The sequence below is a fragment of the Sminthopsis crassicaudata genome, chromosome 2 (genome assembly GCF_048593235.1).
Source record: "Sminthopsis crassicaudata isolate SCR6 chromosome 2, ASM4859323v1, whole genome shotgun sequence".
Lineage (NCBI taxonomy): Eukaryota > Metazoa > Chordata > Mammalia > Dasyuromorphia > Dasyuridae > Sminthopsis > Sminthopsis crassicaudata.
In genome coordinates, this window is record NC_133618.1 from 241920254 (window position 1) to 241936462 (window position 16209).

The following is a 16209-nucleotide window of genomic DNA, read 5'->3' on the forward strand; positions in this document are numbered from 1 at the left end:
AGAAAAACATACTAGCACCTATCTTTCAGGATGGTTGAGATAAAAATGAAATATTTTTAAGCACAGTGCCTGTGTTATATAAATGCAATTATTATTAAGTATATTTTTGTTGTTTTGCGTGGATACATAAACACACAAACTATAGGAAGATAAGTGTGAGATGTTTTATATATGTATATATGCAGAGATTCTCTGAAGAATATGCATATGAATAAACGAATGCCTATGAGTAGTGCTTGCTTTTCCACAGCACTGTAGTTTGTTCCAGGTGTTTGCTTACCTAAATGTATCTGACAATGTTTTTATTCACTTATGTGAATGTATATAGGGATAAAGAAATAGGGACTTGACGTATTATTTCATTTGTACAGAAAAATCTCTCAAAGTTGCAAAGGATCTTAGAAATCAACTAGTTGAACCTCTTTATTTTGCAAATAAGCAGACAGGCTGAAATAAGTTGTGACTTGTCCAAGGTCACATAGCTCGTTTTGAATAAAGAGTCCATTAATGTACTTAGCTGCTGGGCACACAATCATCCTGTAACACAAGAATTTGGAATAAGAGTTTCCTAACTCCTCTGGGTGGTTCTTCACCCCTACATCAAACTGTCCCTTTCATGAGAGCCTATATAATTATGTATATATGAATGGGTGGATAAATATGACAACACAGACACTTGAGACAATATGCAATGGTTTTCACATATCAATGGGCATTTAAAATTTTTCAAATCGCTCTCCCTTATAATACGGAGGAAATAATCCAAGTCTTATTACTATATTCACATTTTAGTGATAAAGAAACTTGAGAACTATAGAGATAAAAAGGTCTTAACTATAGATTACTAAATCTTTTGTCTGATTAGTTCTGATTTTAACTGTGTCAACTCCAGTAAATTACATACTATACGAATATACATGTAATCATGTAATTGTTGCTGTCCGGTGGTTGCAATCCGATCTGACACTGACCTGGTTTGGGGTTTTCTTGGCAAAGATAGCATAGTGGTTTGCCATTTCCTTCTCCAGCTCATTTTGCAGATGAGGAAACTGAGGCAAACAGAGGGACTTGCCCAGGATCACACAGCTTTCGATAATTTAAGACCATGTTTGAACAGATCTTCCTGACTCCAGTCTCAGAACTTTATCTACTGTGCCATTTATGGCTGTCCCAAAATCATGCAAATACATACTTGAGCAAATGTGTTGTGCATAGATATTTTTCGTGATCTTATTGGATCTTTACATTCTCAAGTAAGATGTATGCATACTTCTGCATGTGGACAGGCCTGAATGCACTGAAGGAGCATACCCTGTCGAGGTAAAGATGAATCTAAGTTGAATATCTTAGATGAATTTGTCCTAGATGGGTGCAGGTGGGTCAGTGGGTGGGGTGTGTTGGGTGTGCATGCTGTTATTCTTGGGGATGGTGGGAGATAGCGGTTGGGGGTGGGGAAAAGGCGCTTTCACGCATGCGCACCTGGCGGGCGGCCCTGGCTCCCAGGTGTGGGGTTCTGGCAGTGGCAGGTCGACCAGTTAAAGCGGCAGCTGCTGCAGGAGTTCGACTCCCCACTGGGAGGCTGAATGGCTCTGCTGGGGAGACTCGATTGGCAAGTATGTGTCTTTAACTGCTCACAGGGAGCGGCGCCGAGCGCTCAAGCGCCGGAGGGCCTAGGCTGGGGCAGCGGCCCGGGTTTCTACCCTTATTCGTTTGGGATAGAAAGATTGGGAAGGAAAGGAGTAGTAGATAGCAAAACGATCTAGATTCTAGACCAGGATAGGCTGACTTCCCAATGGGGAGAAGAGGACTGGGGAACAAGGGTGGGCCTGGAGCCTTCTAACACCAGTTATCTTGGATGTCTCTGTCCCAAAGTTTGTCCCTGAACTATGAACACCTAGCCTGCGACGAATCGGTGGCCGATGTGATGAAAGTGGTGGGAGTCTGGGACCAGATCTTTTCACCCTTCCCTGGGGTCTCTGTGGGGTAAGGGGCGGCCGAACGAGGCAAGGAGAGGGGGGTCGTCGTTTGGCTGCACTTTTTGGCAGACAACAGCCAATTGTCTGGTGGGGAAAGGCAGACTCCCAGGAGTCTGTGGGTCCGGCTGTCCCGCCGCAGGGATAGGAGTGCTCGGGACTCAACCCGTTCGCCCCCTCGGGGCTCAGCGGGCCGGGGCTAGAACTCACACCTGTTTGAAGGAAGTTTTCCCTCGAGCGCTTTGCTGTTTTTGTCTTCCCACCTGCTTCTTGGTCCTTTTCTTCCAGACCCCTCCACCTGCCCAAATGGTGGTGAGAGAGATTTCTTGCTCCTGGAAGGAGCCGGTGGTTCTCTCTGTTCAGGGTGTTCTGCGTGTGGGTCAGGGATCTGGTTAGATAGGAAGGAAACTCTGCCCAAATCCAGGGGTGTGGCCGTTGCCTGGGCTCTCGGTGCCGCCGCCCGATTCCCCCGGAGGGGCTCCAGCCGACGCCTCGCACCGGACTGGGACCCGCGGTATTCAATCTCTCTGGTCCGTGCCCGCCTTGGGTGCGAAAACCGTAAGGCGAGGGTTGTGTCGGGATAAGAGGCGAGCGCTTTCAGGAGTTCTGCAGCCGACCGAGCCCGACTGCTGAGGCACCTCTTTGCCGATTTTATTTCGAGGAAATGAATCCTAGGACTTCTCCGAAGAAAACGTCCGTAGATCGGAGAAGCGCCATTTCATAAGTTATTAGGGCCGATAAACTGCAGAAGGTATAGATAGGCTCTTGTAAGCCTCCTACCGCCAGGGAGCAGCTGTCTCCGGCAGGGGAACGAAGCGTCGGCCAGCACTGCATCATTCCAAGCTTTGCTGTAAACCTGGCACGGAGACACTTTTTAGACTTGTAGGAAAGTATAAATCGCAAAAGTTAGGCATTTCCTAGCAAATACTAGGTATCAACGCATCAAATATTGACCAATTTATTGCTGCTTAACTAAGGAAGGGAGGAAAGCAAAGATAGTGAATCCCTTCCTTGGGAGTTATTGGAAATAACTTCGATCCAAAAAGCCCCTATTTAGCACACGCTGTGTACAGGGCACTGCTAGTCCCTCGCTAGTCTAATTCAAAATACGATTTGGAATGAGGAAAGATAGCTATAAAGTGCCTGGGACGGAGTCTAGGATATGGGTTTGAGTGAAGGATGTGTAGATATTGTGGTCCTCAATCCGACTGGGCAGTTTATTGTCCAAGCGTTTAGAACAGAGACATAGCAGTTAAAATCTCCACCTCTCCCTGTACCAAGCAAAGTGGATGCTTAGTACACAGTAGGCACACAATTGCTTTAAATGAGTTTTTAAAGGGGAAAGATCATAGCGCGCTTTCTCCTCAAATAATTGAATACCTCACAAAATGTTTCCCTTCCTTGGACCCCAAAGTGATCTCCCAAACCGCTTTATCTCTTCTCCCAGTCTAAAGGGATTTTTAAAATGAGATTTTAGTGAAATCTGTGTGCTTAATCAAGACCAGAATTTTCTGTAGGAACCATCTTCGATATTTTTGACTCCCTTTTAAAAAACTTAGTAAGTTCTCAGGGAGTGGAGAAAGGAACGACACAAGGAGCAATGTAAAAATTTGGGAATCTTCTGTTTCTACAAACTAGTCGGTTCCTAACCACTGGTCCCCGTCACCAATACCCTTCCCCCCCACGTGTCTGGAATTCTGAGTAGCATTTGCGGGAGGGGGGGGGAGAGACATTTTTCAAAGGGATTTATTTTTTAAGATAAAAATTATACTGTGAAAAAATAACTTCCTCTACGGTAGACTCTGCCAAAAGTAGAAAAAGTTAGGTAGGATTTACGGGTAGGGGTTCTCAGGGGCGTTTATGATGGAATGACTTCTAAGGTGGAGAGAAGGGCCTCTGCACCCTCCCTTTCCAGCCCCTGGTCAAGAATGGGGGTGTGTTTGTGGAGGCGGAGTAACTGCATTAAAGGGGTGGTCTTGCTACCAGGGAAAGGGGAGGGAAAGCCTACCTTTCATCATTACCAGCCCTCACTCAGATTGAGGCCTTCTACTGTTCCAAGGTTGCTCCCTACTCTTACGGCGTGTTTTGTAAGGGATTTCCCACTAAGGACCCTAGTGAGATTTTAGGGTGCATGTGTGGGGAGAAGCTGTCATTTCTAAATTGTAATCAGGAAACTCTCAGTCGTCCCAACTAAACCAGTGAATTCGAATTGATCTTATCCCACGCTGGAACCCAGCATTTGAAAGAACTTGTGATGGAGAAAGGCCAGTTATCTTGTGCTTTTCAAATTCATTGAGAGAAAAACTGTAAAAAACCAAATCTTTTAAAGTTTAGTTTCTACTCGGAAAGAACGTGATTAAATGAAAATAGAAGTGATCGAATAGAATTGCTTTTGTAATTATGTTACGGATTGATTCCATGCAATTATACCCCGCATTGTAGCCTGTAATCCCAGAATGGCTTAAAATATTCGATATATCATTCTCTTCCGGGAAGTATTTTAATAGCTTAGAAAAATCGTCTAGGACATAGTTAAATCATACCTTAAAAGTCTTCCTATTGCAATGAAAATCAATAATTAAGACATGAAATGTTGCATATTGGGGTATTCGACTTCCTCGATTGCAGTAATTTCCATCAGAATGAGTATTTTAATTAATCTATTTCCCTCCCCCAAACTACGTGGAAGAGTAGGAAAAGTTGCTAATTTGACATTTGCTAAAGTTCCCAATTCTTTCTTTATATTCTTTCCCTTTTTTCTTATTTTGTGGGGCCACATTTCAATCGATTATTCAAACTTCGTTTTTTGGCTATTCTCAGAGAGGGTAGGAGGGAAGTTTTTTCTGCAGAAGCTCTCCAATACAAGCGCTCTGTAGGGGCCGCAGAAACTAAAGCTAACATGTCACCAGCACTTTTGGGACCTGGAAAATACAAAAATAATGTGGTAATCCTTGCATTGGAGCTGAAAGAAATAATATCTTTAAAAGCTGTATAAACGTGAATTGCTATTAGTTGGCAGTGATGTGGTGTATGAAAGCATCTGCTGCCGTTACCAGGCGAGTTTGGCCCCCTTCAAAATGTCTGGGCTGTCTAACTATGCTTGTCTCGATTGTGTTTTTCGGCCACTTCACTCTTTAGCAAGCTGCCCTGCTTTTTATTCCCGAGTTTCTTCAGGAAAACGACCCCACCCAGATTATCAATAAAGCATGCTTGGGTAAAAGCTGGGAATGCTAGGAAAGGCGCGTTTTAGCGTTTGCTTCTCTCCTCACAAGGCAGTTTTGCGCACTCCGCAGCGCCGGTTCCATTCTTCCCTTCCCACCCTTCCATCCCCGTTCTGTGCGTGGGTCTTGGCTCTACGCCAGGCCCCAGCGCCGAGCGCCAGAGAAAGGGAGCGAGGGAGGAGTTCTGGGTGGGGCCCGCTCGGCCGGGCCCCTGTGACTGGCTACTTAGGCTAAGTGTCTCCCGAAAGTTGGGCCTTCAGTGCAGTCCCGGGGGAGGAGTTATGTTAATTTCCTTCCCATTAAGGCTGGCTGGGTGCGGGGGAAGTGCTGGAATAGGCAGAGATCCTTGACCATTCCAGAGAGAGAAAGATCGGTACCTCCCCGAAGCAGCTTCCGATGCAGTCCATCTGAAAGGGACGGAGAGCCCAGCCCAGTTAGTCTGGGGGGCGGGGAACCTGCGACCGTGACCCCAACTTTGGATTTACCACCCGGGGGGTGGGGGGATCCTGGATCTTGGCGATTATTTTGGGGTACTCCGGACGCCATGTTGTGGAAATTAGCCGACAATGTCAAGTACGAAGAGGACTGCGAGGTGAGAAAGGCGCAGTCAGGGCGGGGATGGGGGAACCCGGCGCCCGCGGGCGCCTTGTAAGTTAGGGAAACAAGGCTCCCGCAGTTCGAGCCCCGCACGCCAGGACGAGTGAATGGGCTACCTGAGCGGTAGGAATAGGAGCAGGAAATTAAGGGTTCCTTGAGGATGAAGAGCCACTATTCGGAGCGCTCCATGAATTGCAGGGGATGGTGCACTAATGGCAAATAATGCGTACAGGCGCTCGTGGCTTTTAACCCGTTTGTTTGAACGCGTCCCCGGGCATTCTTGGTTTTTAAACCCATCACCCTCCAGGGATCAAGGAAGAAAAGTGACAGTAAAAATTCTCTTAGATTTATATGGAGTGTGTGTGTGGGGGTGGAGAATCTTTCCTTTTTTTCGTTGCAATTCTCTACTTTAATGTAAGTCGTGGTAAGGAAAAATCGGCCCAGTGAGACCTTCCTGTCACTTCTAAGGGGTCTCCGCTCACTTTCACCCCAGAGTTCGGGAAAAATAAAAACTTGGGCTTTAAAAGGTGGGGGGGGGGGCGGGGAGGACAGATGAGGCCGTAAGCGTCCTAAAGTGAAAAAGCCTGTTTGACAGGTTGAACTAGGAGCTTCGCAGAGTGGGAGGGAGAGGGAGGGAGCCGGCGAGCGGGAAGAGGAAGACGACGCTAGCGCTAGGCGAGGTCTGCACGGCGTAGAGCTCGGGGGAGAGAGCCCTACACCGAACCGCACGTCCTGGTAGTCTGTATGGGACTGGCAGCGGGGATCGGGGACCGAGAGTTGGGACAGAGTAACTGGACTTTCTGCAGGACTTGTTTCCCTCCGCTAGGGGGAGGATGCCTTCTCTCCAGGCTCCTCCTATGATCTGCGATCCGTCCCCAAAGGTATGGGGGTGGCGGGGGAACGGGACAAGTAAGGGTCCTAGCGAGAATTAATCCGGTAACTACGTTTCGGGCTGGGAATAATGGGAGTGGATAGTGACCGTACGAAAAAGGGGCGAGATGCCGCAGCGCCATCCCCCTAAGCCCCGGCCCAAAAACTTGATGCTTACTCTTCCGCCGTCTGTGAAACCAGCCTCTTGAGGCGGCCAGAGGCTTGCCGTCCCAGGTGCTCCGGAATCCCAATTTCTCGCTTGTTTGGCCTTCGGGACACGATTCACTGGCCAAATATCGAGGCGCGAAAAGTTCACGACCTTGTCCGCGGGCTAGGTTAAGTGCCAGGAAAATTAAACATATCTCTGTATATTCGTTTGCGAAGGTTTATTCTTACTGACTTTTTCTCTTACAGCGGTCCGCAGCGCTCCATTCTGCCACAATGCGACGGTCGTGGGTGTCATCCCCCGCCCCGGCCGCGTCGGAGCGATCTGGAGCGTTTCTTTCGCATGGGTTTGAATAGGCACTTAACCTCAGCCCTTACCCTTTCTCCCACCCTAACGTCCCTACACTTAATTTCGTCACGACGGCGTGTAAGTGTCCCGGGGGGGAGGAAATGCGCCTTCCCGCCTCGGTTCGCGTCGCCGCCCGCCACCACGCGCTGCCTGCTCTCCTTGCGGTACTGAGTGAGTTACATGTGGTCGCGGAAGAACATGGAGAACCGCGTGGTGGGTCTTGCACCTTAGGAGCTTTCTGCGAGCCAGGGAAAGAGAAGTGTTTTGGGGTTCTTTTGGGGGGACTTTTTACTTGTTCGTTTAATTTGTAGCTAGGCGTCGGGACTGGCTTCGTCTCCTGCCCGGGTAAGGAAAGTTCAGAGCCGGGAGGAGAAGTCACGCGCCGCAAGTTAGGGGAGGGTTGAAAATCGGCGATTAAGAGGTTCTTACTGTTATTTAAAATTTTCCTTTTGCTAATGCTCCCCATACGGAAACTCCCGAGGTCTTTTTCTTGAACAGCCTCCAAACACTCCCTTTGCCCCCTTTTTAGGGAATGTGTTGGGCGTTCAAGTATCCAAGTGTCTCACGCGCTGGTTTTAATTGCCTTGTGAATGAGGAGGCCATATAGATTGCTGAGTGAATGGGGTGGGGCCTCTTTGCTGCGACCCCAATTGAGGACAAGAGGGGGAGGGGTAAATTAGGTAGAAGAGTTTCGAGAGGGGATGAAGATGGGGAGAGAATCGTGCTAACTTTATTTTTCGCACAAGCGGGGTCGACTTATCCTCCAATCACTCTCAATTTTCTTCCAGGACAGGCACGATGGGAACAGCAACGGGAACCCTCGCCTCCCCCACCTCCCAGCGGTCAGCCAGCACCTCTACAGTCCCGCAGCCCCACCGCTTTCACATTCTGGGGCGTCCGACTTTCAGCCTCCTTACTTCCCACCGCCCTACCAACCATTGCCCTATTCTCAATCTGCCGACCCGTACTCCCATCTGGGCGACCCGTTCTCCATCAACTCCCTGCACCAGCCCGCGCCGGCGGCCAGCCAGCAACAGGCCTGGCCCAGCCGGCAAAACCAGGAGCCAGCTGGCTTGAGCCACCACACGAGGCCGGGCCTGGTCCCCCACCTCTCCGGGCTGGATGCCGGTGGCCCAGGGACAAGGAGGGAGACCTACAGACGTTCTGAGCTGATTCTGCAGCCCCACAGCCACAGCCTAGATGCAGCACTGGTGGAAAACCTGGGCTTACATGACATGGCCCATCAAATGGAAGATGTCCAGGTGAGTCTTGTAGTCTGGGACATTGTATGAGGGAAAGTTGGAAAGCAGGTTTGGATTTTAGACAGAACCAGGATTACCATTACTGTCCTTTCTAAAGTCTCTCACGTATGTTCTATTTACTTTGCTAAATAGACTGTCTCCTCTTTCCCCTAGAATGTGGAAGACCAGCACTTGCTGCTGCATGATCAGACAGTCATCAGGAAAGGTGCGTTAATTATAATTCGTCTCCCCTACCTTTCTTTTAGCTTATCCCTTCAAACATAGGAAGGGTAAAAAAAAAGTCTTTTGAGTCTTACTGATTTCTATCTCCATTCTGATCAGGCATTCTAACATTTTGTTGAAAATAGACCAATGTGTTCAAGTGCAGAAGCCCCAAAAAGTAGAAATGATTTTTCCTTTAGACAGATTGTTGTAGTGGAATAAGGCCTATAAGTTGATGAAATGTCAACTTTTCCTACTTGATGAACAAGTGTTTTAAACCCAGAATGCAATAGCGGGGAAGACTGCTTCTTCCCCATGCTGCATCTGGAAGGAACTAGAGAGGAATGTTGATGGAACACTACTTAAGAAAATTGGCTGTGGGTGGTTTGTTACAATAATGTGGTGGAAATTCGGTTGCTTCCTAAACTCTGCCTAGGTGCTACCATTGGTCTGGTTAACCTATTGAGATAAAGCAGAGTAATATATGTACAATTGTACTGTTTCTTTGCTTCAGAAACTTAACTGTCCAGATGCTAAAAGTTGCTGCTTATTTTAGGTATACATGAATTGCCATTTCAGTTTTAAGAATGGCAGCCACTTTCATTTCACTTTGACTAAGACTTTATTTGGACTTGAAAGTAGAAATAAAATGTCATGTTACTTGCATGGTTAAAATTTTAAACCTGAAGGGTGAAAGTCTTAAAAATTTACAAGTTTCTGTGGCAATTAAATTTTTTATTTCAGTTACCTAGCATGGACACAGTACTTTTAAAAACCAATTTGAAAAGTGTTAAAATTAATTTGAAGAGAAGTAACAAGCAGTTATAAAATATTTAGTCTATTATGAAGGTGACTACCAGATCCTGGGTATTGCTGAAGAATTTGTACTAACAATAGATAAAATTGGAGTTCTCTGCTTCCATAGTTACTTAAAGCTATTCAAAGACATACTCGGTCCTTAAAAGGGAATTTTCCAGTCATCTGTCTTGCATTTTATTGTTAAATGCATTTATTAAGCACCTGCCCCAGATAATAACATTGAGCTTAGGGGTTACAATTAAGGTTCAGAATAGTGAAAATATTCTGGTTGACAAAAGTCACCTAGCAAGTTGGTAGTAGGAATTTTTGAGACATCTTGGCTTTGACTAGAACTTCCTTTCTCCTCTCCTCTCCACACATTGTTTAGTAACCCAGTAGTGACATAAATAAAATGAAGGTAATAGAATCAAATTATCTGTCATCATCATTACAATGTTCTAGGAATTAGATGTGAAGACAGTATATTTTGCTGTATTAACATCTTTTGGAATTGTTTTGGTAATTGCTGTTGCTCTTCACAGGTCCTATTTCAATGACCAAAAGCAACTCCTTGGGTCTCCCCTGTCAGAAGGATGGGATGCTAGGAGCAGTGGTTAATCATAATGAAGTATTTTGCTCTGTACCTGGAAGACTTTCTCTCCTCAGCTCCACATCAAAATATAAAGTGACTGTAGCAGAGGTCCAACGAAGACTTTCCTCTCCTGAATGCTTAAATGCCTCACTATTGGGTGGTGTGTTGAGAAGGTGAGGGGAAACCATATTTGGATAGTATTCATCCTGGACATCCAACTGTGGTAGGGTGTTGTTGTATAAAAGGTCTGGGAAAGTATTTTTAACATTTATGTAACTTTAGATCTAACACTGAATTCTAATAGACCCAGAGAGTTTTAAACATACATTTCCTTTTTGAAAAGTGTTAAATGTAGAAGAAAGTGCTAAAATGGGTCTAACAGCAAGTTATTATTTAGTTAAAATCTGACTCCCATGCTGTATAAGAACCAGCCCATAGGTGTTCTCATGGCTATTGTCTAAATAGTCGATTTCCATCAATTTTTTTCTTTCTGAATTGCCAGACTTAGCTGTGTTCCCTTCTATTTTTGTGTCCTATAATTGCTATCTTTAACAGATATCCATGTTGATTTCTGCTAAAATTTTGGTTTTATAATATATGAAAGTGACACAGCTGCAGGAACAAGGTCATCTGAAAGCAGAGCCAAATTGTTTTTAGTACTCTATAGGTCAAATAAATTTTGATTTCTCATTTTGCTTTATCACTTGAGCCCTCAATGCTGGTCATACTTATCATTCATAGAGCCAAATCCAAGAATGGGGGCCGTTCTTTGCGAGAAAAGTTGGATAAAATCGGTTTAAATCTTCCAGCTGGAAGAAGAAAAGCTGCTAATGTGACATTATTAACTTCCTTGGTAGAAGGTCAGTATTATTGCATTACTGGTTTTATTTTTCAAATGCCTGATAAGTTTTCTCATAGTGTAAGGTAAGGGTCAGGTGGAGAAAAACAGAAGCATCTTTGGGAAATGGTGTGTGTTTTAACTCCTAATTTGTAAGGTATATAAAGTTACTAGCTGGTAATCTTCCTAAAGCAATTACAATGAATATTTAAAATAGGCTACATTCTAATTACTTTGCCCTCATATATTAGTATGCCGATTATTTAAAAAGTAATGTTTGTCCGGCTGGCCATTGAAACTCCAGTGACTGTTTTCTCCTCACATGACAACTAAGTACTTCGTTGAGATGGTAGGCATAGTTTTTTAAAAAGGCATTTTGAAGGTTGTGTTTTATTTGTTCCTTACCGAGAATATTGTAGGTCCTGTATGGTCCTCTAGATTGGGGGATGAATTCAAAGGTATGGAGAAAGGGGGAAGAGGGAATTTCTAATTGTATGAGGGAAGTATCTAGGAACATTTAGATAGCATTTTTAAAAATTGTAAACCTTTCACCATGGGAGTCCTAAAAGTTCCCTTTCCAGCATTGACCCCCTTTACCTCAGATCTGAAAACCAATCCCCAGTGTTTCTGAGCCTGTAGCACTTGTTTTCTGGCATATGGAGCTGGGAACAGGGCTTGGGCCTCTCTCAGTGGAAGACCCCTGGAAAGTGTCCAAGAACACAAACAAATACAACTTTTTAAAAAGAAAAACCTCAACTCAAGCATATTATATTCAGGAGAAAATGGACTTGAACACTGAGAGGATTGTAGTATAAAGATTGAACAAACAGTCCCATCGGCCTGATCATCAGGGTAGTTCATTCAGTCTCCCCTTCTGGCCTTAGTCAGTGAAGGGGGGGGGAGTAAGGATTTAGGGAGTGAGATACATTCTATACAGGACTTTTGTCTGGTACATATAGATCTAATTGTGGTAAAGGATCATTCTGGTTACCCTCTCCAGTACTATGAGATGCTAGCAAGAATTGGTTGTGGGTTCAGTTGTTTTTAATCTAGCTTGAAGGTTTTGTCCAGGTTCTTCTGGTGGTGTGTTCCTTCTAACTACAGTTTTTAGCATATATATGATCTTTCTGATTAAAGTGAAGAGACAGATACTTTTTGGTCCTTATTTCCTGCAATTTTATTCTCCCTATTCTCTCTCCTCCTCCCCAATCAAATTTTTTCCCCCTCTTCATAAGGGGGAAAACTAAAAGACTATATATTAATGGCATAAAATAGGATTGGCTAGACTGGTCTCTAGTAATGAAAGGAGCAACATGTGTAGTTCGTATTTTAACCATCTCCAGCTGAAGTCTAATCTCTGGGATTATTAAAATTGGATCATTTTGAAAACTTTGCAGTAAAAATGCATGCTAAAGTGAGATTTGAAAAAAAAAAAGGTGTAATATGCTTGTAATCTTTTTTTCCAGCTAGATATTCTGATTTTTCTATTTTTCTTATAAAAACTTGGGATTTTTTTTCTCCTTGTCAGTATGAGAATCTACCAACCTTTTACTAATAAATATGACATGCTTGCAGCTTGTTTTGAAAGTTGTTTAGGGTCACCTTGATTATAAGTGACATGCCTTGTGCATCAATACATGTCAAAGGTGGAACTGAATCTTTTCCTAACTTCCAAAGTTTCCAAAGGCCGAATTTAATTACTTAGTTCAAAGTCATCTGACTTAAGCCAAGAATACTCTGATTAATTTAATTAATTTTATAAAGTAAAAAACTTTTATAAAATAAAAATAATTAAAATTAACTAGGTCTTGCTGACAAGTCTCATCGATTTGAGTTTAGGTTATACAACTGAACATTGTTATTCCTATGGCCCAATGTGAAGACAACGCAGGAGAAAATGCTTAATTTGTCTTTTGAATCTTTTGAGTTTTTAAATTTCTGGATATTTATTTGATGTTTATTTGTTTTTGGTTTTTTGCATTTTCTTGATGGGAATTTTTACATAAAAATTTTTTTTGGGGGGGGGTCTTTACTAGCAGTTGTTAATTTGCTTTGCATTTGGACTTGGGTTTGATTGGAATTATTCCACTATTGTAGGTGAAGCTGTGCATCTGGCCCGAGATTTTGGTTATGTCTGTGAAACTGAGTTTCCGTCTAAAGCAGTAGCTGATTATTTAACCAGACCACATTTAGGACGGAATGAAATCGGTACCAGAAAGAATATGCTGCTTGCTGCTAAGTGAGTATTGTGGCAAGTTAGTTGTAACCAGCTAAACCTTTTGAGTTTTTTAAGTATATTGAAGCAAAAAAGTTGGTTTTTAAAAGCAAAAGAAATGAGATGGTACATGTTACATGAGATGAAACATTGCCTTTTGTGATTATGAATAGAATGTTTTGAACTGGGAGACGGACTGTCATGGCTCTCCTTTCCAAAAGGCATCTTTATTACAAAATTTATTTTTGGGGAAAAAAATCCTCATATTTGTGTTTCCTCAGATTTGTTTGATATGTGACTTGACTTGCCAAATTAAAGAATTATTGTACACCTTTTGTCTGGGTAACAGATTTCAGATGTTGTAATGATTAGGCTCAATGTATATGTGACATGTGGCTAAATGAGATGCTTCCAGTTCAGCTGCTGCTTATCCATTGCAAATCAGTTACTGCAGCTGAAGAGGTTCTCACCCAAACTAGCACTAAATTGATTTTAAAATTATGGTAAATGAAGCAGAACTAGTAGGAATTCACAAGGCAGAAGAACATATTGGCAAAAAGCAAAATTGAGTAACAACCAAAACATTGATTCCATGAAAATAGCTAACCTTTGAAAGATGAAATAGCTTTGAAGTGAGGAGGGAAGCTTGGCAGAGACCCCAGGTAGTTGGTGTTTGCCATAGAGAATTTGCAAATTTATTTGAGAACATAAAACAGATCTTCTCATCTCATGCCTCCCTCCTCACTGCCCCCCCCCCCAAAAAAAAAAAAACAAACCAAAAACCTTTTTGGATGACATTGTCCATTTAAGTGTTTTTCATGGTCCCTTGACATTCACCTATTCATGAAGATTTCTGTTCTGTCTCTTAGACAAATCTGTAAGGAATTCACAGATCTTCTCACTCAGGACCGGACTCCTCTTGGAAATGCTAGACCCAGCCCAGTTCTGGATCCTGCTATTCAAGGCTGCCTGACTCATTTCAGTCTAATAACTCATGGCTTTGGGAGTGCAGCCATATGTGCAGCCATGACATCTGTCCAGAACTACCTAAATGAAGCATTAAAAATAGCAGACAAAACCTACATGAACACTGGCGACCAAAGCCCTGCTGAGTCCAACAAAACTATCGAGAAAATGGATAAGCACCGCAAATAGAAAGGGGGAGGGCGAGTACAGCGTGGGGAAAAGTTCAAAAGGACTTAAACTATTCTCCATAATATAGACTGTGGGACCGTCTTCTTGCCTAGGGGACAATGTAGAAAAATTTGTAATTTTATTAAACAACATCTTATTCAGGATCTTCATGATTTACACACCCTCCCATTCTGGAGTCTTTTATTTCTAAAGCTGCAATATCTCCAAAGTTTGTGGACAAGTTATCAGAAAGAAGACTACAAGCTTGGTACTTGTTGGGTACTTGCTCCTTAAACCTTTTTATCCCTTCTTCTTTCCCCTTTCTCTAAAAGTGGTGCTAAAAATGTTTTTGTTTTTTTTTTTTTTTTTTTTTTTTTTTTTTTTTTTTTTTGAACCTCTAAAATTCCCAATGCTAATAGCCAAGGGTATAGAGTATTTTGGATGTTATTAATTAAGAATTATTCCTTTAAGTCAAAATTTTCATTGATTCTTCTAAGCTAACAATAACCATTTGCAGTATTAGATTATGGTGTTTAAATCTATCTTCAATGTTTATTATGTAAAAGGTTATCTAGCTTCTTAGATCACAAGTCTTTTTACCCTATGAAGGAAAAAAAATCTATTTGACCTTGTTACTGGATGACATTTAACACACTTCCAAAGGAGATAATTCAGATTTTACAAAACTTTAGTCCAAGTTGGTGTTGTTAGGTGTTTTTTATGTTTTTAAAAGAATTTTGAATTAGTACTACAAACTGAAATGTCTTGAAAAAAACTTTTCTCTCAAGGTGTATCAGCTTTATTTGCATATTTATATCGTTTTTTTTTTTTTTTTTTTTTTTTTTTAAGCAAAAACTTGAAAATACTAGGCACATAACATTTTATTAACTTTTTTTCCTTTTTTTTTTCCTTTTGCCTTAAAAGGCAAAGAAAAATACTACCAGGGAGCGCTCTATGTATTAATAGAAAGAGTGTGTTGAATGTACATATTTATTTATGTGTAATTTAATGGGATTTGTAAATACTGGTGAACTTAATTTTTAAATGGGGTTCAAATTTTAATTTTGGTAACTTTTAAAAGGGAATGGGGGTGAGCTAAACACGTCTTTTAGGTTTAAGCACAACAAGTACATATGCTATACAGGGTATTTAAAATGTTTTGAACTACGGGAGAAAATTCTAATTCACAATTCTTGCCATTGAAGTTATCTAATGAAAACTTGTTTGTTCACAAGGCAATAATTGTAATAACTCCCCGATAACTTGCTCCTGCAAGTGAGTGAGGGTTCATCGTGTGCAAGTGACAGGTTTTAAATAATCACCTATTTGTAAATGTTCCCAATATAATTCTGTCGTGTATATGATAACTATAATAAAACTATTCTCAATAGAAGCAAAGCAGTGGATGTTTGGTTGAATGGAAGTTTGTTTTATTTTTTAAATTCACAACTGAAGAAATTATGGCAGTTTGTATATTCTAATTGTGAGTCTAGTTAACATGATGGACCAAAAAATATCAAGAGAATCTGTGTTTTTCATTAAGGCAATCTTCTGAGTCATCTCATTTTCAGGAGAGTCCTTAGGGACAAGGACCATAGACTTTTCCCTGGCAGGGATGGGGTTTGCATAATGCAAGCAGCCTAATATAAGATATTAATGTTTTCAATTAACTTTAATTATGTATCTCCAGTAAAAAAAAATTGATATCATATTCAAGGTATCTTAATCATCTCTGCTGGCTATGCAGACTAATGAATGGGGGGGCACTTTTATGTAGTTTTCTTCAGGGAAAAGGAAAGACTGGCAAGGAAGAGTGTTTGCAAAGATCTTGGACACATACCGCTAATATTTGATTTCAAGTTTTAAGTACCCTGGCATATCTTCCAGGAAATGATATGTTTATAGTTTGACTAGCTTGGCTTTGTTTTTGAAAGGAAACACAGAGTGTAGGCCTTTCTATATTGGATAAAACCATTGATCCATCAACTCCCTGT

The 16209-nt window shown here is 42.3% G+C and overlaps 1 protein-coding gene across 3 annotated transcripts; it reads left to right on the forward strand.

Moving 5' to 3' along the window:
• The first annotated feature begins 1482 nt into the window (after positions 1-1482).
• Positions 1483-15605, forward strand: TFAP2C (transcription factor AP-2 gamma). Of its 3 annotated transcripts, none has more exons than XM_074288667.1 (7): positions 1483-1613; positions 7964-8437; positions 8591-8642; positions 9979-10201; positions 10770-10888; positions 12964-13105; positions 13951-15605. In XM_074288667.1, exons 1-7 carry the CDS (start codon positions 1584-1586, stop codon positions 14234-14236), a joined length of 1326 nt encoding a protein of 441 aa, XP_074144768.1. In that variant the 5' UTR covers positions 1483-1583; the 3' UTR covers positions 14237-15605. The 3 variants fall into 3 exon arrangements, with proteins under 3 accessions (XP_074144768.1, XP_074144769.1, XP_074144767.1); XM_074288668.1 differs by lacking the exon at positions 1483-1613 and adding an exon at positions 5511-5786; XM_074288666.1 differs by lacking the exon at positions 1483-1613 and adding an exon at positions 6460-6672.
• Positions 15606-16209: the final 604 nt, after the last annotated feature.